Below are 22,440 nucleotides of genomic sequence, written 5' to 3'. Positions count from 1 at the left end.
GTGTGTGTGTCATGTGACTGTTTGCTCTCGCAGCTATATTAGTATAATAATACAAAAAAAATGTGAGTTCACCCTAAGGGAATTCTTATTAGCTCCAAATTTTGGAACGTAGTGCTATGATGCTGTGACAGATTTCTAGTTTGATGTTCTGCGTGTGCAAATTCTTTTTGTATTTTTGTTGATTCGGAGAGAACGGTGACCTGTTTGAGTAAATATGTGGGTGCATGATGTTTCCATTTGCATGTCAAGAGGTAGATCTCCCTGAGGGTTTTGCGAGTCTTCAAAATTTGTGCAAGATCAAAACACGGAAGAGCTTTTATAGTTGCCACACAGACAAAGTTTCCCACGTTAATTAACATACGGAATAAGTTAGTGATTTGTTAGACATGCGTAGTGATTTGTTTTTCAATGAGCAGAAAAACAATTAATTTTTCACAAATGCAGATGCAAATTTTCCAACTTTGTGTTCTATTTCGAGCGTATGCAAATGACCCCTGCGACGATTGACATCAAAGGTCGCTGATAAATATTTTGCTAGGTTTCTCATAACTGCATCTAATTTATGTGTGTTGTTGGTCATCTCAAGTGCATAAGGCTTGATTTATTTTATTTTTTCAGGAGATTACCTTTCAAAACATTTTGAAGAGATGAATAAACAGTAACAGCAGGAGAGTAACCCGCTTTTCCTTTACCTGTCAATGTTTTTGTTTTTTATGTCAACCATTATACATGGCTGAATGCATCTTTGAAGCCGAATAAAAGCATCTTTGAAGGCTTTACAGTCATTTCAGCCGAATAAAAAAAAGACGCGGTATTTTCATTGTCGATGTCTTAACGGTGGTGAATGAAGGCAAGCGTAATTTGTCGGAATATGGCAAATTACTTGAGAGACACCTGCGACAGTAATATTGAATCAATTACGAACTCTTCCCACAAAGCTTAAATGACCCATCTCTTTGTTTCTGCTTATTAGTTGTGTATTAAAATCTGGGAAAGCAGAACATGGTGCATTAGTCACTACTGTCATCAACTATTTTTAGTTTGCTGCCATAACTGTCATGAAATGACTGATGGGTGGAAATTACAACGCATGTCATATTGACTAACCCATTTGTGCGTCTTGAGGGGAAAAAAAGTTCTGCCTTACTGACAGTGCAGTCAGTAGAATGCTTGTGACATGACAAACAAGCAGTGGAGAGAATAAGAAAAAGGCTGGGGATTATATTGATAGGTAATATTGTTTTCTAGTGCTTTGTTTTGGGATTTCTGATTTTGTTTTGCTGTTAAGTTAGTTTCTCTCAATTCTTTTGTGTCTACCGTAATTTTCGGACTATAAGTCGCGTTTTTTTTCATAGTTTGGGTGAGGGGGCGACTTATACTCAGGAGCGACTTAATATGTATGTTTTTTTTTCACTTTTTTGGGCATTTTATGGCTGGTGCGATTTATACTCCGGTGCGACTTATAGTCCGAAAATTACGGTAATTGTTTAACAGCTTGACATTGTAGTGTAGGATTTCTATTCTTATCTTCCTTTAGTTTGAGTCTCAGTCCATTTTATTGACGCTTTGTAAGATGGCTGGGACTTTAGATTTCAACTTTGTTTGGATTGGAGTCGTTTCATTTGTTTCACATGCACTTTGGAGACTTGCTGAGACCGATTCAATACTGCCTCTGCTGGTTGCAGCCATGTAATGCATCACATTTCACCCCGGGGTCCTTCAAGATACAATTATCGACACTGATTACTGAGAACGGTGTCTAATAATCATGGCCCCATCGTATGGCTCTTCATCAAGGCACTCAACTCTTGCAACTGCCCTTTAGCATTTCACAGACACAGAGTGTATTTAATGATGCATATCGAATGGTTCTATTATTTTCATGGGTTAAACGGAAATGTGTTGCATGCCTATGTTAGAGGCACAACAATCAATTTAATTGACCGGAAAGAAATTTATTGAATGTGGAAAATTGATTCTTGATTTATAGTATATAGTCATAGAGCTCACTACTTGGTAGCAACCTGTTGATCATTCAGAATTTACTCTTTGGGATATTACGCAACAAACACACAGACCTCCATCGTAACTCCCCAGGTAGCAATATTTCAATGGTGGGGCGATTCACTACTACATAAGAGGAGCACAATGTAGAATGATACCATTCATTATACAGTATACTATTTATTCTTGGTAGTGTTTATCAATTTGATAAATCGGTTTTGTGTCTCGAGGCAGTTTTTATTGGGTCCGAGCAAAACATTTCATTGATCATCAAGCAGGCATGCAATTTCTTGTCAAATGGCTTTTTGAGTCTTTGTCGTAATCCGCAGTTTGTCAACGGGTGCTTGTAGTGGAACAATGTTTGTGTGTGTCTGTGTGTGTGTGTGTGTGTGTGTGTGTGTGGAGGGGGAGTCTAACGGGCTACCATCGCTTAGAGCAGGAGGGAGGGGGGGGGCACTGTGTGGTTGCAAGCGGAGGTATTTGAGGGAGAGAAAAGGAGGGAGGGAGTTAAAGCGAGATAAGTTCAGCACCACGGACAGCGCACCGGAGCGCCTCTATCAGCTGCGCGGTGGGTGACACGCTTTCGGCGCAACGTTGGGGCTTGTGGCGTCTACCTCCTCCCAGTCTCTCCCCTTTGAGAATCCCTGTAAGGTTTCATTGTAAAGTGGAGAGAGAGAAAACAGAGGGAGGCAGAGTCAGTGCAGCGCAGCATCACTCCTCTCCTCCGCTCTTCAACTGCTGAGCCAGCCGGACGGACGGACAGACAGAGTGTGGCTCTGCTGCTTTTCCTTTTTCGCTGCTTCCACGCCAACCGTGAAGATGCACCGTCCTGTAGGAGGACTGACATTGTTTGTGGCGGCTTGGTGGATTTTCTGCAACGTCAACTGTGTGCGGGGAGCTTTGCCAACAGCCCGTAAGTTTATCTGTTTTATTCGTGCGTGCGTCTTTGTGGGGTGAATGATATTGGAGGTTCCGGTAGGCACGGGATGAAGGTCTTCTTTGCGGATGTGGCAAGGGGCCGTGTGATGCTTGGTGGGGAGGGAGCTGCACTAACACGTGTTAACTCCTCTCTGTGGAGTAAGGGCAGCTGTCTAATCCATTGGGACTTTATTTTCCTCTTATGTGCTGGAACAGATGTTTATTTTTATGGATCACATTCATCCACACATTTTTATGAAATCACTTAAATATTCTAAATCTGGCAACACTTTTTTTTTAGTGATTAATCATGATCATAAAGAATAATCCTCCACAAAGTTGTAGGTGTTATCTTGAGTATTCACTGCAAGATACATTTCCATTGTATGATGCGGTTATGTTGCATTTTGAAAGTGCTGCTCTAAATAAAACTTTTGGGGTCCATTTTTTGTCATTGGTAATGAATGAGGAAGTCATCTGAGGGCTTCAGAGTGACCGATGTGTTGACTGTTCTCGAGGGCTCCCCGAATGTTGAATGAGTGTCTCCCGGGGATGCGCTTCATTAATCTTCCCATCTGACACAGTTTGTCACAAAAAGCTTCTCGGCCACATCCGTACGTGTTTGTGCATGAGAACAGATGCAAAGTGGCTGAGGATGATCATTTTTGAAACTCCTGACCTCAGTGATGGATGGATGGATGGGCTTCATGTTTTAGGTATTGATTACTTCTTGAAATGTATACTGCTCTTTATTGGAATGAAAGGGGTCAAGGTTTTGTCAGCTTGATGCTTAAAGAAGAATTATCGTCCTTACCAGAAGTTAGAATGTTTGACCTTTCCAAAAGGGTGAAATGGCCCTGGGAACAGACATTGTGTTCTGATGTATGGACTCCATAGCTCACATGGTGACAAATGCACTCGATGTGAGCTACAACTGAAGCCAGAAGGATTTCCAAGAGAGTGACACAGATCAGGAAATGTAGATTTATGCATGATCCAACCCCGGTTTTTTTTTGTGTGTTTTTGTACTCATTTGCATTCACATTTAAATCCCAATGCATGTACGTGTCCCTGCAAATGATTTCTCTCCTACGCACGCTACGCCTGGAGCGCCTGTCAGCTTTAAGATGCATTCCTCTGTCACTTAATTGGCTGCCTCAATAGTATCAATTGCTGTGATCTGTGCTCCAGTAAAATAAAGATGAAGGCACATGTAAGAACACACACTCAGTCCTATCGGTGGGTGGAAAACTTTGAAGAGTCTCAAAACACCGTGTAATGAGTTGTCGTTCTTTTGCGCATATAATTCCATCACCTAGTGAGGTCTCGTCGTGTATCACTATTGAATCGGAATAATTGTAATTCATTTACATGATCAAATGCTGGACTGTAATTTGTAAATCTTAATATGCACGTTGTGGTTGCTGCTTTTGGTTTGTCGCGTCAGAGGTTGCTACTCCGAGTCACATGGTCCTAAAGTCCAAAATGACGATGGGTGGTCTGGCCCTGCGTGCTGTTTTCAGCTGGACTAAATAATATCAGAAGCACTGAAATACATTTAACGACCCAAATGTATTCCCAACAGTCAACTCTGTTTACTCTGTCTACTCTTTATGCAAACGTATCGTAAAAAATCTGAAAACATATACAAATAAAATGAATAAAACATACAAATATATTTATATGTATATAACTTTTGGTCAAAGAGTAAAAGGAAAAAAAGGTTTGTGGTCCAAATCATCATTTCATCAGCCAGGTATGATTTCTGAAAGTTTGTCCATTTGAGCTCGTTAAATCCAAAAGTGTTTAGCGTTTATTTATGAAATGATGAGTCTTTTGTGTGTCTAGTTGCAACCTACCCTTTTGACCAAGGGACATTTCATCATCCTTAAATATACTCTATGCACGCACAACTGATTTAATGAGCAATGCATAACTGCAGGATGAGGATAAATGTTCCCACGGCTCAAGAGTTTCCAAATCCCCGCTCCCTCAGCTTTGTGACAGAACGACGAACCTCCTCGCCTCACTAGCCAGTTGCGGAACAAAGAGAAGGAAAATGAAAGAGCACAAGCAGAGGTGAGATGGCCAATGGGAATTTTAGGAGATTCCCAAACTGCGGCTCAATTTCACACCCTTGACGAGGCGTGATTAGCCCTGATCTGGTCCTCCATCACATCAGTGGGGCTTTTCTTTTTTTTTTTTTTTTTTTCCATCCTCTTGGCTCGTCAGACCAAATCATTTTACATCCAAGTTCAACTAGTAGCACTCTCAAAGGCAGACTCAAATATCTCACTGACCAAATACTTTTGGACTTAACTGTGATTTTATTCATGTATGCAGGATAATACTCAAACCATTGCAGTTGTTTTAAATCCTTAGCATTGAAAAAAAAAAAGCTCCGCTTCTATTTTTTTTTTCTAATCCCTCTGCAAGGAAAAATGTTGTCAAGTTGCCATCAATACGCAAAGTAAAGCAAGTCGGTGTGCTAGCAGCACAGTGGGTGGCTAAATGGGATGCCCCTAGCGCCTGTCTGATATAGAATCAGATTAGCCTTTTCTCATCCCATTAAGCATGCCAGGCCATTTGACAAAGACATCAGTCTGCACGTACCTCCAGGGTAACTCTTCTTCTGTAATATTCATTTTATACGCTGTCAAACTAAATGAGATTATTTAGTGGCATCCTGTTGCCCATTTGATTTTTTTTTGTTATTTTACAGGGCACTTGTAAGGCTTTACTTTGTCATTGGTAAAACCTGATATTAGTGTGGGATCTAAAACATGACTTTTAGAACCCGATTTCTATTTAAATGTTTTGTTTCTGTGTGTGTGCGCACATTCTAATGGGAGCCGTTAGGAGGCCAAGGATTAGGGCTGCTAGCAGACTTGATGGTCTCAGATTAGATCAGAGCAAAAATGGCATCTAGCCGCTATTAGCATCTGTGTGTAATTGTGTGAGCACCTGCCTGAGGTTCAGTTGCAAGTGTGTCTCTATCATCAGATTTATAAGATGAACTTCTTAATTGTGCAGCCATATATCCTTTTTGGGTGATATTTTTGACTCATGCTCATCATCTGTGTCCATCTGATGACTCCTTTTGCTTCTCTTGCTGCTCTTTATCAACTGGTCACTTTGGTATACTAATCCCTACTTTGCTACCTTGACCAGTGTCATCATCAAACCTTGAGGCTCTTCCTCAGTCAATGGGCCCCATCGTTCCCCTGTGCCTTGATTACACGTTCCCTGCTAGGCTCTGTTCAGCGCAGTGATGGGAAATGTCCGGTTGCATTTACAGCATTTTAGTGTGTGTGTGTGTGTGTGTGTGTGTGTGTGTGTGTGTGTGTGTACATGGATTACAGCCAAACCTGCACAATAACACTGCATTCTTCCCTTTCACTCTCTCACAGCTTTTAAATTTAGCAAGCTTCCTGTATCATCATATGACTATTTTACCCCACAAGAAAGAAAAGCCCAAAACTTTTAACTGGTCAGGGACAAAAATACTTGACTTCTATGTTGCTTCTTTCCTAACAGCACTCCATTGTCATTGCTCAAAGAAACACAATTGCTTTATTTAGCCACAGACTATAATTAATAGATATGAATTTGACTTTGAAGGAATGTAAGGATGATTTGTTTGAAGAGGGTGCCTCCTTTGGGGGTGGGTAGGCAAAAATGAGTATTATTCAATCATTGATTGTCATCTAAAATTAGATCAAACTTAAGAATAAATTTGCATCTTAATTTCTCGTAAAACGCAGGTGCTCATGTTATCCCCCATAAACTTAAGATCATTTCTTATCCTACCTGCCAACAAAAAGTCTCAAGCAAAACAATATTGCTGTGAAAAAAAAAAATCTGCTGAGTTGACCATGAGCAGGCACTACAGTCAAGTATTGTTGGCTCTATAATACCACTTAAACTGACACAGCACAGCGAGGCTATACCTTTTATTTATTTATTTTATTTTTTATTTTTTTGCAGTAAAATGACTCTCTTCTAAGTGAATGCTGTAGTGGGCCTATCCATGTTTGATAGTGGGAACAAACCCACGTCCATTTAAATTCAGACTGACAAGTCATGCTGCAATATTCATCAGACAATGTTTGCTTTGTTTTATTTTTTATTAATATATTTTTTAAATGTATATTTTATTTTTAAACTAGGATGAAATTATTAACCTGTTTCATCTATGACAGTGGACCCAAGGGGTTCATTGAATAAATTATTTGCGCACAGAATTTTATTGAAATTATAAAAAATTAACAATATTAATGTTATTTTTTTTTTAGCATTTATCCGCCTCACCACAACTAAAGCAGTATAAAGTAAAAAAAGAGCCCGCATCACAGCAGGGAGGTTTAGTAACACGATTGCGGGGTATCACTTCTACATACACTTGAACTGCTTCCAATGCTTGCTGAGCGTTTAATAGACTTGTCTCATGTCCAGCGATGAAACAGGATTCGCTCATATAACGATAAGAACATGATCCCTCGCCACTCCTTCCCCGGCCTACTCAAACACTGCCAATTTCATCCAGGAAGCCTGATAACTGCAGGGATGCCATTGGTCGTCAATAAACACCACGTGGATCAAAATCAATTCTGTTTGGCTTTTATTTTTTTTGCTTGACAAAGCAGTCCAATCGATGAATTATTGTTAATCGTAATTGCTATCGATAACAAACAGCATGTTTCAATTAGGATGGCATTTAGACTGACCTGCTAGATGACACAAGGCTCAAATTGTAAAAAAAAAAAAAAAAAAAATCATTAAAAATGCTTAGCTAATAATGTTATGCCCAGTTGTACCACAAATAGATTTGACCTATGGGGGTTTATTTAGCAAGACTAAAAAAAACAAATCTACAATTTAACCTAATCCAAAGGTGTTAACATGCGCTTAATCCTTAAATTATTCGTCCCTAATTATGAATTGATTCAAATAAAACAAATGAAATGATGAATATTATTCATTAATATTTCTAACACAACTTCTTAGAGTCTTCTGCCAATTTCCTCTGCTATTTCCTGCCAGGCTTGAACTTAAATACCACCCAGGGTATGAATAATTTGGACCTTTGCTGCATGTGAAAGCTGCTTTTTTACACACACTGGCTAGCTATACGTCATTATTTATTTAAGTCTGACATATATGCACGGAAAGTACCATGTTAAACTTTAAACAATCATATTTATTTCTTATATAAAAATCGGCATATATTACTTGATTGTCATTCAAAATGGCACAGAAGCGGCACTTATTTATTATGTATTGTACCATTGCTAAGGTTGTCAACGGAGAAAGAAAAGAAATCTGTCTCTTTGAATTTAACCCATATTCCGCAACATTAACCCTTTAGAGCGCGTCGAATCGGCTTATAGCGAGTAAAAAGCCACGGCACATCTGTTCAACTCAAGCACACTCACTTTAATTCCCCTCCCGCTGAACTGACCTTATGTGTTACAACTGAAAACTTTGCTGTACATCTTTGAGAAACTCCATCATTTTCCATTGTAGCTGTTTTTACACTTAGTTTCCACGGCAAGTGCAAGAACCAGAAGTTCTTCAAAAAGTTTGCAAATACAGTTTGTGTGTATTTGGGTTGGTTTTCTATCTATAGTGCTACACATCCCATTTTTATGAAATTGATATTTCTTCTTTGACATCTTTGCTGGTGCTCGCAAGAAAAATGTCCGTGTATATGATGCAATAGTTTGGGTAAAAATGTGAGAACTTCTTGAATGCACATCAGAGTTGTACCTGAGGAGAAGTACTGACTTGCTCATTTTTCTCGAGAAAACGAGATGCCAACATATAATATGTCCTCCTTAAACACGTGCTGTATATTTTGTCAGGCTAAGAAATGGTGTCTAAAATACACAATCATCAGACAACCTTGGAGTGGGAACTAGCAGCGCTTTTGTGCGAGCGTTAATACAGAAAGCAGAAAGAGCTGCTTGTGTCTATCTCACGCAGTAGATAAACCTACCTTGACTTTAACACATCTTTGAATCTGTATGTGTAGGTGCCACAGGGAATATAAAAATGATGAGATACTTGAGCTTGAATATGGCACTCAGTCTATCTCTGTACGTTACAAAGACTGTGTGGCTGTGTGTGTGCGTGCTGACATGTGTGGTTCCAAATTGCTTTTGCTCCATACACACGGGCAAAAGCCTTGACATGGATTTGTTGAAGTCCATAAACCTCTGTTTCAAGGTACCACGGCCCAGTCAGACACGGGTCAGTGCTTTCTTTTTTTCCCTCTCTCCACGTGCTACCTCTCAACGGTCGACTATATTGTTTTAATTCACTGCTTTCTCCGTCTACTTCTCCCTCACGTAGTCTCCTTTTGTTTTTAGCTTGTGTATGAAATTCAGGCTGCTTTGGCCTTTGCTCCATATTTCTGTTTAACACCGCAAAAGGATTTATTTAGTCAGGTTAGCGCTCAATTTGCCCTCGTTCATTTTTCCACGTTCTCATGGTGTAATCTTTCCTATTTTTTCTTTTTTTGGTTCAACACTTCCTGGTCATTTTATTTTTTTTTAACTTGAAATGAATGCACCTGTTGTAAAGATTTTGAGGTGAATAGTCAACGGAGGTGAACTAGATTTACAGATAAATCACAATTTAGATGGTCATTAGTCAACAGGTTACAATTTCCATTTACAAATTTATTTTTATCCTTTTCTACTTTTCACCAAAACGATATATTTCCAGACAATGTCGTGCCATATTCTTCCTCGCAATGGCTTTAACTCTTATCACTTCCTCTCCCCTGCGACTTGTCTATCTTTAACTTTCCTCTCCAGTCTACAATAATCCTGGTTAATCCTGACCTTTTGGGGAAAGAGGTCAAATAATTAATTAGTACACGCTCTGTGACTTGATTAACAATAAGATCAATGTCCAGGCCGTGGAGGAAGGAGCCTCGTAGAAAATATCGGCAGTGCGGTTGATTAATTTGAAATGGAATTAATTCCTAATTAAAGTGATGGTTAATCTGTGTCAGGCACTGTAATGTGTGCTATGCTTGACATTTCCAAACAACCGGTCCAACTTTGCTTGAATATCGTCGCTTGATAAATTCCCATTCTGTCAGTTGGCATCGAAGATGAAACGATGACAGCCAACATGCAGAAGATTACAGCATGGCTGATCACAGATCCGTTTCAGATCTTTAATCTGTCTGGTACAAGCACACACACACACACACACACACAAATATATTCACAAGTGCAAAAAGGAAACATCAAATCAGATTTATAGATCTATCTAGTCAGTCAGCACCCTTGGAAGCTCCAGCTTCTCAGCTGCATGGCTGAAGGAAAGGACTGTGTGTCTATTGTAGGGGTGGGAGTCACAAAGATATGTTGCTATGGATACTAACATGCTCAGCGACTGGACCATAATTGATATACACTACCGTTCAAAAGTTTGGGGTCACAAAATTGTTTGGGTGACCCCAAACTTTTGAACGGTAGTGTAAATATTATTATAATAAAATATTATGAATGAAATATCATAAACTATATCGTATATTTGTATAATTGTATATTGTATATGTATACATATATATTATAAGATTTTTTACACAGAAGATTATATATATAATCTATAAATAATTATCTAAATAAATATATACACTACCGTTCAAAAGTTTGGGGTCACAATCAAAACGTAAGTACACGTTTAGGAACATAACGGTGTGCCATCTAAACTAAAGCCACCCGCCAGAGAAATCAATTTACCTAAGCTACAATAAAATAATAAAAGTATTTTGTTTCAGTAATACACATTTCTTTGCTCAAATTACCTTCAATAAAGTTAACATCACTGATAAATATTTAACTTCAAGTCATACCCGCAGTGTGCGTCAATAAATATGTTTTAAGCATCTTGAATTTTGACATGTAGGAGTTCAGTGAGTACTTTATAACTAGTATGAATTTGAAATGGCCAAGGGGATACACACACCTGCCCCCTCCTCTGTCTTTTTCTCCCGTTGCATGCTTTCCATAATTCATAACTGCTCAGGGCAGGACTCGCGTAGTGTGTAAAGACTTGGGCTTTGGAGTCCAAGGGCAAAGGTTCAAGTCCTGCTGTGGACAAACATGTAAACACATGGCACGTTGTGGTTGGAGGAATGCTAATCGACTTGCTGGCTATGGTTTATTTTCTTTATAGATACAGAACTTCTATTTCGTCGCAGACTGAAAACATTTTTTCTGACACTACGCATTTCATTACCATGCACTCTCTCTGATGGTCTTGAAATGTCATCATAGCATGTAAAGATTGAAAACACACTTTGGCAGATGCAGCAACCCTGTCAAAGAAAACAAAAGAGACAAAGTTGTTCAATACCGGTGCAATGTTTTTAGGTCGCTATCTGTAAACAAGGAGGTGAGGTGACTTGTCCAAGCCCAGTTTTGTTTTTGCTCCTAAAATATAATATCCCAGAGGCATAATGACATGTCAGTGTGTGTATTACCCAGCAACTCTGTCCATATGTGTATTTATAGTCCCTGCAAGTCAGAGATATCAGTGAAATATCTAAACAATATATATCTCTTTTCACAGACATCTTCCATTCGTGTTTCTATGAGCAACCAATCCGTCTTGATCTGTACTCTTGATGGAAAAAAAAAAAAAAGCTTCTTCAAGACCCACTGGCGTTGTATTTGCAGTTTAACCAGCAGAGTGTTACCCAGCTAATGGACAGCTAGGACAAGATGCTCCCTGAATGGGATCCAAAGCCATTAGCACCTTGCACACTCTAAGAGGAGTTAATGGGTGATCCTGTTAAGCTACTATAATGCAGAGTTGGGGATGTTATTTACCACTGGAGTGCATATTGTGCAACTGGCTTGTCTTGACATGACCCCAGCAACCCTTCAACATCTGGCAACACTTGTAGGTCTATTTTTCAAAGGCAACCTTTGGATATGATGCTGAGCATGTGCACTCAGGTGCTTTGGTCATTCATGATGAGGCTTGTTCAGAATGGAACTTGCGATGTAAAATGGTTTTGGCCACCGTGCTGCAGCTCAATTTCATTAAATCCTTTGGCATGAGGCGCCCTATTAACTTTCCAGTGACTCGTATACTCGTGTGTGGGAGAGATGAGCAAAAAATAAGCACACCTGTTTCCCTTTCACTCCTGAGACTTTGTTATTTTTACCTAACGTTATATTCACTATTACTTTAAAATGTTGTTATTCTGAAGCCACAGTAAATCGATGTCATTTTATAAAATGTGCACCAACTACTTTTCAATTGACAAAAAAAATGATCACTTCTTTAGTGTGGTCCCATAAAAATAAGTTAAAATATTAATGTGTGAGATATTGTCCATCAGGTAGATTCTGACTTCCTTTTTTTTATAGGGTTGTAAATATGGATGAACAACATTCAAGAAAATTACTGCAGGCATTCCTTTTATATCAGATGTTAAATGTCATGATGGAGTCCACATTAGCCACACAAAATCTCACAGGCAATCTATGGATAGAGTTGGCTAGGCATTAATAAGAATCTCTATCATACTACCGGTCACCTTGTAATAATTTTATTACCTGTCACTGCCGTGCTTATAATTTTATAGCTTTAATAATTACTCCTCCCTGCAGTCATATTCTCCACAATACACCCTGGTTTCATTTTTTTTTTTCAAGCTGAATCATGAACACTATCTAATATGGACCTCTGCCGCAGTTACTTTATGATACACTATATTATATCAGCAGTGTGACTAATATTTTAGCATCTGAAGTTCTGTCCTTCACATTTTGTGTATTTGCCCGATGCCGCCCACGGCATCTTTTACTGCACTCGTCACTGTGGTCTATCAAAAAAGTCCGACTATAAGTGCCAACTTTCGCTCTGTGGCTAAAAAATATTTTTTTTTCAGGATCTTCAAGTTTCGATTCACTGTTGATAATTTTTTTGCAGTTAACTTTTTAAATCAAATCTGCCAAATTGGAATGATCTGCTTGATATTCAGATGTACCGATGCAAGTATGTTGAGAACGCCAAATAGAGCCGACGATGCAGCTTGCATGTCGAAAGCCATTTACAAGGCATATTCATTCATTGATTAACAATCCATCCATTTTCTATCCGGCCTATCCTCGTTTAGGTAAAAAAGTGCTGTAGACTGACCTGAGCCGACTTGGGCTCGCTCCATGCTTAAATTGTAGCCTGAAGATCCAATGGGAGCAATGAAGCTCATGAATGAGGAGGAGTCTGCTAGTTTTGAAGATAATTATCCTTAGGCTAAAGAGTAGAGAAAGTAAATTATTTAGTGAGCAACATGGTGGATGCGAGTTGCACACAAGAGTAAGGGCCAAGTAGCCGCCTCTTTCTTTAATGCATGGTAACAAGTTTTTTCTCGCATTTTCAAGTTCTATTGACATTTCACGTATTTAGTGCACTTGGTGGAGGTTTTCCCAGTATTTGTATGAGTTTTACTTTTGATCGCATTCTATGCTTGCTTAGGCCTGCCGCCTTTCCCTTCAGTTTCTCTTTGTATAATTACATTTATTGTTGTACGGCTTTTAATTTTATAGTCGGGTGTTTCTCAAATCGTTGTCTGAAGTCGCAAATCTTTTTTTACTTCAAAGTGTGCCTGTAAACTTACAAAGGCTTGTCTAAACTCGGGTTTTATCGTTGCCTAGAAGTGTCTAAACAAGCTTTTTTTTTCCCTCTGTCGGTTTTGCTTTACCATCGAGGCCTGCAAGCAGTTCCTTTGGATGTGCTTCCGCGAGCACAAGTTGTTCTGTTACTCGGCGTATCTATCAATCGTGGCTTTCATCCGCTTCCCAAATCCTCAGTTTGAACTCCTGTGATGCGTTACCATGGCGCTCAGAGTGACAGGCCAAGGTTGATGGGCAGAGAGATTGTTGCCCAGATGATTGGGTGGGAGCAGAGAAGGGTGAATGTTGATTTGTTGCTCGGAATAACATTAAGCCAAGCGTTGCTTTTCTCTGTCTGTCAACTTTGTAGCCTTTGGTGTTCCATCACTAAGTGACAGCCTCATCCGTCTCATCACTTCTAGGCAGTCCCCGCTGTCCTTGTCTCATCCTGGCTCGTTCATCTCCTTCCTACCTTTCATTACCTTAACTCCAACGCATTTCATTGTCATAAATATAAGTCATTGCAACAGTTGGGGCTTTGAATGTTGGGAAAACTTTTTCATGCTCACAGATGCAGTCTACCTGTATATGTCGACGACTTGGTTAACTTTTCTCTACTCCCTATTTGTGTGAAGTTCTTCACACTTTAATTGTGTGGGCATTTGTCTTTGTTTGGAAATTTGGGCTGGTCCACATGGGAAAATGCCTGTTTATGGGTCCCTGAGTAAATGATTTTCTCCTGCTTGTGACAAATGGAACACAAATGTGGAGCTATTGCTCGTCATTTTGTTGGTAGGCCTCCTCATGAGTGCAGTTACTTGGAGAAGCGTCTGTTTTGTTTCTTTTTTCGTCACGGGTATTCTGCGTTTCAACTTTGCTGGAGATTTGACTTCAAACTTAAATGGAAAAGAAAAGTTTGCTCAATTTATTTCAATTACAGAGCCCATTCCTATACCATTTTGATATGTTTAAATTACATTTTGATTTCAAATTTAGAATGCCCAGCAAGTGTGTGATTCTCCTTTCAAAGCCAGACTAAAAATTGCTATATGCACCTCGGTGTATTCAGATGGCTCCTGATTAAGAAAAGATAAAGCATTTTGATGTGTCAGGAAAGTTGGAGTGGAACCAGACTGATGTTGACAGCTTAAAGCAGCCTTGATGGTGAAGGCGGAAACACTAATTGAGGCTCGCTGTCATTCACAAGATGCTCGCTTTTGAAAAGTGTCTTAAAGAATCAACCCTACTAGATGGTTAGAAGTGTTGTTTGGCTTGACGTGATGCATTTTGAAGTCACCTCATGCTTCTCTGCTTTGCACTTGGCTGCCAAAGATGTCTGAAAGCATGAAAGGGTGCGCCTTCAACACCTCAGAGAAAAATCTTTTGTGTGACGAGCCTCTCGCATCTAATGGAAAAGACTTTTTGGAGTCCAGTTCTGAAACTCCGTGGCCACTCCAAGCAAATGGACTATTTTCCTTTCTCGTGCTGTCGGTAGAAACAAAGGTCACACCCCAAGCCCCTCCTGCCACACTTGCCATTTCAATCCAAGCCTTTCTTACATTCATTTTATTTCAAATATTCATTTTTACTCGGTGACAGCGATGAGTTCTCTATTACTGGTTGTCAGCTCCTATTGTGACCTAGTGAACAGGCGGATTAAGCCCATCATCTGCATGCAGCCTGGGTTTAAGTTGCCACGCACTTAGCCAGCTGTCAAGCCCTCCCCCACACATCATGCGGCGCCACAAAAATCAAACTAGATAGGACGAGGTCAAGCTGTGTTAAACTCGCCATTCATGAGCTGTCATTTAGACCCGAGCATTAGCATTATGCACATGCATCCAAAGGCCATTTGGGGCTCCGGCTTCAAAAAAGCATCTCAGCGTCCCGATTCGAATTAGAGACAATCATCAGGCATTACAATGTATACACAAAGCGCTGTTTAAGGGACAGATGTCTGCATATTTTTTGGATGTGGTCACCATGTTTGTCAGTGCAGTGAAAATGCTCCCCGTGTTTCATATCAAAGGAGAGGCTGGCGCACATGCTGTTTACTGTCACCGAGCAGTGCAGCATGGGAGACGTGCCAAAAACAAGAAGAAAGAATTGAAAAAAAAACAAAAAAAAACATACATGTACTGGCAGAGGGAGGCAAATCTAATGAGTTCATTTCAATGACTAAGCCAGACACATCCCCGGTCATCACAAACAAATCAAAGAAACTAATTGACAATTCTAAATCTGTCAATCAAATGAGACAGTTTTGTGTGGAATAAGTATTGATTCATCCTATTGAAGTAATGGCAGAACTCTAGTATTTATAAAATGACCAATGACTTCATTTTCCTTATATTCAATACTGTGAAGGAAATATTGCAGATACTTTTATTAGTCCCATGAGGGAAACTAAGGATCCTCATTGCACTCCATCGGAGAACAGTACTCTTTCAACTGTCTACCATTCACACACTCCCAGCCACCCACAGACCCTCTCTAATCCCCTGGCGGACTCACGCTCCCTGGGACGGGATTAGATGCTTCTCTCCTCTACAGTCGGCAAAGCTCGAGGCTGTCGGTGAGGACACGCAAGAAAGAGAAGGACAATGAGTAAGAACTAAAAGCGGCAGTGAATAGGGCACGGAGGGCAAGGGAGAGACAGAGGTGCATTGGTATAAATCACTTGAGCGCAATGTGTCAAAAGGAGGAGGAAAACATCACCTGCAGCCCTCGGGAGGGGGGGGGGGGGGAAAGCCTGATGTAATGCGGTGATGAGACAGATGAGTGAAAAGGTCGGCAAGATGTTCCAGATATAAACTCTTTCCATACACGCTATGCTCTTGGAGATTAAATACCTTTACTATTTACATTGACTAATATCTGATGAGTGCTTCTAAGAACCTTGAGGTCAACGATCTTTTCCCAATTCACCAAAACCTCACTAGTGGAGGTAGTTCATATAAATAAGTGACTGCGATTGATTCGGTCTTGTCCAGAAACGTAGTAAATCATAAATCAAACCTACTGAGATATTCATAAATTCTGTCATGGATAGCAAAGCTTGTCAAATATATTCATTCCATCATACTGGCAAGGGTGTTTCTAGCAGCAGTCATCAGAAGCTGAAAAAATCTAGACATTAATGTGGGTTGAAATATTTTTGGGGTTTTGGTAAGTAAACAATACATTCAATCTATAGCTGGCCTTCTTGTTCTCCATTGCAGGGCACTGACATTGTTACTGATGGATTTGGACAGAGGTTCAAGACGGCTAATGGGGATGTACCATTAGTGGGTATTAAATAATGCAATTACAAAGCCTTATAAAGGTGCTTTGCTGTCAAGACTCAGAAGGCAAAGCATTTAAAGAGTTCATCGAGTTGGATGCACGGAGACAAAGCAAAGAGTCGCAATACAAAAGCTTTGCCTTGAAAACAAAATCTGCTCAAATATGGCTATTAATTGCAATTTTGCACAAGTGTGAATTGAAAGCACAATATTAAAGTCTTGCAACTTGCGGCTCAATCAAAATAACAAAACTTCTAGTTCAAACCATCTCATGGAATGAAAGAGACTGCTCAGTACAATAGTAGCATTACAAATATTTTTCTTTTAATTAAATATGCAGATGACTTTTAGACGAACTCTTAATATTAAGCCACAAAAATCAGTTTTATCATTTATTTACTCTTGTTAAAACAAACTAAGTCACATCTTTTCAATACCAAATCAAAGTTATGTGACTCGAGTTACATTTATTTTACCCCATCCTCCAAGTTTGTATCTCTCTGTTTTTCTTCTGACACTCACTTCTCCTTCACGCAATAATAACCTGCACTTAATAGAAATCCATCTTCAAGTCACAAAATCTGACTCAGCTGTATTTTCTCCCCGCTTGTGCTCTCGGATCGACAACAGGAAGCAAATGCTACGGGTCAATAAGCGAGCTCCCCGTTATCACCTTTCACGTGTGCCTGAGAATTACCACAAATGATTCCTGTTTTAAATCCATTTGACTTTCACACAGTGTTGGTAACGCTAAAGCTTGGATGCAAACGAGCATACATTTGGAAGTGACTTGTTGAGAACACAGGTGGCAATGTCCAACTGTGCGCTGTAGTGGGCGACCTCATGTTCCTCTTTACAAGGCGGAATACTGATCCAGACAATTTAGGTGGTGACACATGCTTATGTAATGTGCTGCAGATGGCTCGATAAAATGGTGCTTTAAGTTCTCTTAGACGTAAATAAATGTACTGTTTGATGCGCAACGACACACCTGCCACCTGTCTCGGGCATGAAGAAAAAAAAAAAACTGAAATATTATAGACTTCTTTGTTTTACAAGCTTGTTTGACTTCTGCTACGGTGCCATTTCAACCCTGAGAGAATCCCTTTTATATTATAGATGGCATACAGACAGGAGACAACTTCAATGGAAGAGAAATGATGGACGAGTGATTTCACCGACCATCGGGATGGAAAGAATGAATATTTTTAATTTATTATGTGGAGTTGAGAGATTTTTGATTATAGACTCAGTTGCTGGAGAATAAAACTAGGTCACATGCATTATCTCAGTATGTTGCCCATTATTCTGGTGAATTGATTTGCATGGAAACTTACACTGAATAGAGAAACAACCAAAAGAAAAAAAAAAGAATGACATGTTGATGAATGGTTAGAATTTGATAATTCCATTTTCACATTTTTTTTGTATTTGTAATGATGTGGTATTGTGTCGTTGGTGTGTTGCAGTGGTCTTTATAATAAAATATAAATACAGATAATAGACCTCCCTTTAGCCAGTTTAAAATGCAATGGATGGACTTTGATGATTTACTTTTCATGTTTTTTTGTACCGTAATTTCCGGACTATAATTCGCACCGGAGTATAAATCGCACCAGCCATAAAATGCCCAAAAAAGTGAAAAAAAACATAAATATGTATATAAGTCGCTCCTGAGTATAAGTCCCCCCCCCCCCCCCCCAAACTGAAAAAAAACGTGACTTATAGTCCGAAAATTACAGTATTTGTTCAGTCTCAGTCTGATTCTGTTACCAATGACGGCAGCTCCGTCAAACCAGCGAGGCCCATCAGGGCCCCAAACACTCTAGATAAGACTTGGCAACAAAAATCGTTTTTATGCCGAGTGCACGGGCGCCAGTGGACCAAAATAGGGCCCTTTGTGTCTCACCATCCCGCAAAGAGGTGCAGTAGACACAATGTGGCTCCACATAAGTGAACATACCCATTTGTGCAATGCCATTAGTGTACTTGATATAAGTAGTACAGTTTCCATTTAAGTCGGCTGTCTCTTTGTGTCCCATAGTCTGCTCGTGGTCCTCATGAGGACTTGACTCATTCACAGTTCAGAGGTCAACTGTACTAACTTAGCTCTTTTAAAGAGAGCAAAAAGGCTTGTGAGCTTCAAGAGGCAAAATAAGCAGAGGAAAAGAAGGTTGGCAAATGAACAAATGTAAAGGAGTCCATTTTGGGGAGGAAAATAGGCAGCCGCAGGGGCTCCGGGATTTCAGCGTATTTCTCCATGAGAGGACCCGAGAGCACATTTTAGTGAGAAGAGTAAAAATTGGACAAGGTGAATGGAGTTTAGCCTAAGCTTCTCTTGGAAATAAGCTAGCAAATATAAATATTTGAAGAATAAATACAGTATCTTTTCTATAATAAGATAAAGAAAAATGTTTTACTTAACCTCGCTTGCAATAACATAAACTGTCACAGCAAAAATAATTGTCACGTAGTGTTCAAGCTGAATCTGACTTTTGTATAACGTGTGACATATTAAATGCAATCGTCACAGTTTTCACCTTAGTGTTCAGCTTACCAAAAACCTTCCTGCCTGCTTATCTATGATTATGTCCTCCTCAGTAGATGACTCCATCGTTCATAGAGGGCACCGGTGACAGCGGAGGCTTGAAACCAGCAAGAAACAAGCCTTAAAAAATAGAAATAACATTTCACACAAGTGCTTGACTTAAAAACTTTTCCCTTGAAAGCACTCCAGCACAGGCCCACTGATTTTATGGTTTTAATTTAGGATGGTTCACACTTAATAGAGTAATATATAACGTGATTATTTTTCTTTTCTTCCTTCGCTGTTACCAAGTGCTTGAATAGAAATAAACACAAAAGAAAAGACTGCAAATTTCGAGTCTTATTTAGTCGAAGCTACAAACACGTGCACATTTCTCTGGGTCAACGCAAACACTTTCACAGTGTGAAAACCAAAATAAAATTTCTACTCAAATGGATGAAGATGCTAACTCAGCCCATATGTGGTTGGAAATTACATTAATGTTGCGGATGCGATTAGAGGCGGTGGATAAACAGGAAATGCAGGATATGAGAAAGAAATTCAATTAAAAAAAACGCTGGTGGACAACATTTCGTACCACACGGTTCCTTTTATGACTTTTAGCGGTTCTTTAAATGTAAAACGCATGCGATGAGGCCAACATTGTTAAAATACCACATAACACAATCTGCACGGTGTCGTTTCAAAGACTTTGTCTTCACTTTATCCCCTCCATGATAAAAAGGCTTTATTTCACTTTATCTTTCTTGGACTCTGCAAGCACAAAATGTAAATGTGTGTTATCATTCAATCATTGTCAGCCTCCATTGAGTTAACTGCAGAAAAGCCAATGAGCAAATGTTTGACACCAAGTGTTGGCATTGCCTGCAAAGTGTGTTCTTTTATGGTGTCACTTGCTGGATGAAAGTTTTATTTTATCCCTGCTGACCACCAAGTGGGAGTTGCTTATAACAATGAATGTTTCCTTTGCTTATGTGCAGTTTGAGTATGAATGCTAAATTAAGTCATGTGTGACCCTTGGATGACCCTGGAAGTATATAGGTGTCAGCAGAAGTCCTCTTTTCTTCTCATGTGGCATTTTGCATTCTGCTGGGTACTTCTCGAGTCTGAAGAAAATAGAATTGTCTATCAAGATCACCTCACTTTTTTTTTTTCAGTATTATTGTTAGAGCTTTTTTTTTTTTTCTTGATGAAGCCTGCTCAGCTGCTTCTTGGTACGGTGAGCGTGTCAGATGTCTGGGCAGGGAAATTTGCATCGATGACAAGGGCAAAAGGGAGAATATAGCCCTTAGTGAAGAGGAAGGCATCTATCACGTTGGCAAATAAGGTAAAAAAAAATCTTATCTTTTCAATAGATTCTTTATACAGCTTTTGAATTCAATTAAATTTGTAGTCTTTAGTCTGGGGTCAAATACTGAATTGAATGACAAGCACTTGAGCGCTAATCACTATGCATACTTCTGATTCTTTTTTTTTTTTTCTGATTCTTTAATGATTCAAGCATGGATAAAAAAAAAATGTAGTCAAAATTAGTGCAAAAACTGTCTTCAGCTGTCCAATTTAAGTTTCTATGGTTGACAGAGTGCCTAGTGGAAGAAAGGAAGCCCAACTTAAGTTCTGATCATAGAGAGGAAAAAGTTGAGTCTTTGAAAGAGCAGTTTGAAGAAAAAAACACAACGTGAGAAACTACACTGAAGAGCGAACAGGTTTCTGATTGCAAGGGTGTGAAGAGGTTCTGTCGAGGGACTATGTGTTGGAAGATGGCCAGAGTGAAATAGTTGAAATACAGGAGAGCTGCTTTGATGAAAAAGGAGCTTGAGCTCTCTGACTCAAGTTTGCATGAGCTGAAATGAATGCAAAGATGATTGCATACGCAAACAAATGTGGAAATGAATCCAGCTCGTATTCTGTTTGCCAAATGTGCGCTATTGCGTCATAGTTTATTTTGCACAATCTGGGAGAGGTATTTGCAAATACTGTAGATGTGTATTTGGCAGAGGCCTTATTTTGCATATTTACTAAATACAGCATGTGTAAAAGCAACATCACTGTTTAAACAGTCACACTTTCACGACAGCTGCAGCATTAACCAACGGGAAGTACATAGAGAAAAGAAAAATCCAATGAAATCCCTTTCTCTTTATTTTCCAACACCGACTCCTCTGGGCCTCTTGTTGATGACTCTTCTCACTCCCCATCCTCAGCTAATCCAGCCATCCATCCATTCATCCATCCAGCCATACCATCACGGACAGTCCAAAAGCACTGACATTTCTAATCAACAACAAGGGCTGGTTGCACAAAATGCTGCCCATTTAGGCACAAAAAACAAGTACCCAGTGGCCCGTGAAGCGGCAACGGTCCAATAGCGCTGACATTCCACTTAATGGAAACGATAAAACTGCAACCAAGTGCTCCAGAAATGGGGCAAACATCAAGCACTAATATTCTCCTTCAATGCCACAGCCAAATATGGTAAAAATGTCAACAATGGGTCATAAAATAAACATTAAGTAAGAAAATATAGATGCACTGTACCATGGGTAGGCCCGTTTTTGCTATTCTGGATTTTAATAAATCAGGTTTTAGATTGCGTCTTGAGTTGCTCTGCAATTGACTCGTTCTTCAGGTTCATCAAAAAAAAATTATTAAAAAAAAGTAATCCTAACCCTTTCAACACTGAGCCCGTTACAAAATTAGTATGGATCAGCACCAACAATACTCCACTTCCTGCTACCCTAAGTGTCATCAAGAAATTAAAGAAAAAAAATAATCTAGTGTCATCAAGAAATTAAAGAAAAAAAAAATCTCTTACACATTGATGATCAGACTTCACCTATTTGGTAGATGTAATGCACTTGAATTAATTTGTAATTTTTTTGTCAATCTCTAGTTTAATAGACAGTCCACCTTTTGAAATATTACCATTTTTACAACCGTCTCTTCACCTCCTTTCAGAGATGATGCTCCTTTTTAACATACTGTGTGATAATGTGTGGTGCCTTATTCAATTATGAAAGCTGGCAAGTTCACAGAGGTT

At 39.4% G+C, this 22,440-nt stretch overlaps 1 protein-coding gene across 1 annotated transcript in view; it reads left to right on the top strand.

Annotated features, from left to right (window-relative positions):
- The first annotated feature begins 2,619 nt into the window (after window positions 1-2,619).
- The window catches only part of cntnap2a (contactin associated protein 2a), a 133,999-nt gene continuing 114,178 nt past the window's right edge, over window positions 2,620-22,440 (top strand). The window contains exon 1 of the mRNA XM_061265900.1: window positions 2,620-2,917. Within this exon, the coding sequence (XP_061121884.1) occupies window positions 2,824-2,917 (94 nt within the window). The 5' untranslated portion in view covers window positions 2,620-2,823. The remainder of the gene's footprint in view (window positions 2,918-22,440) is intronic.

The sequence above is a fragment of the Syngnathus typhle genome, linkage group LG19 (genome assembly GCF_033458585.1).
Source record: "Syngnathus typhle isolate RoL2023-S1 ecotype Sweden linkage group LG19, RoL_Styp_1.0, whole genome shotgun sequence".
In the NCBI taxonomy this organism is placed as follows: domain Eukaryota; kingdom Metazoa; phylum Chordata; class Actinopteri; order Syngnathiformes; family Syngnathidae; genus Syngnathus; species Syngnathus typhle.
This window is presented reverse-complemented; position numbering and strand designations above follow the sequence as displayed.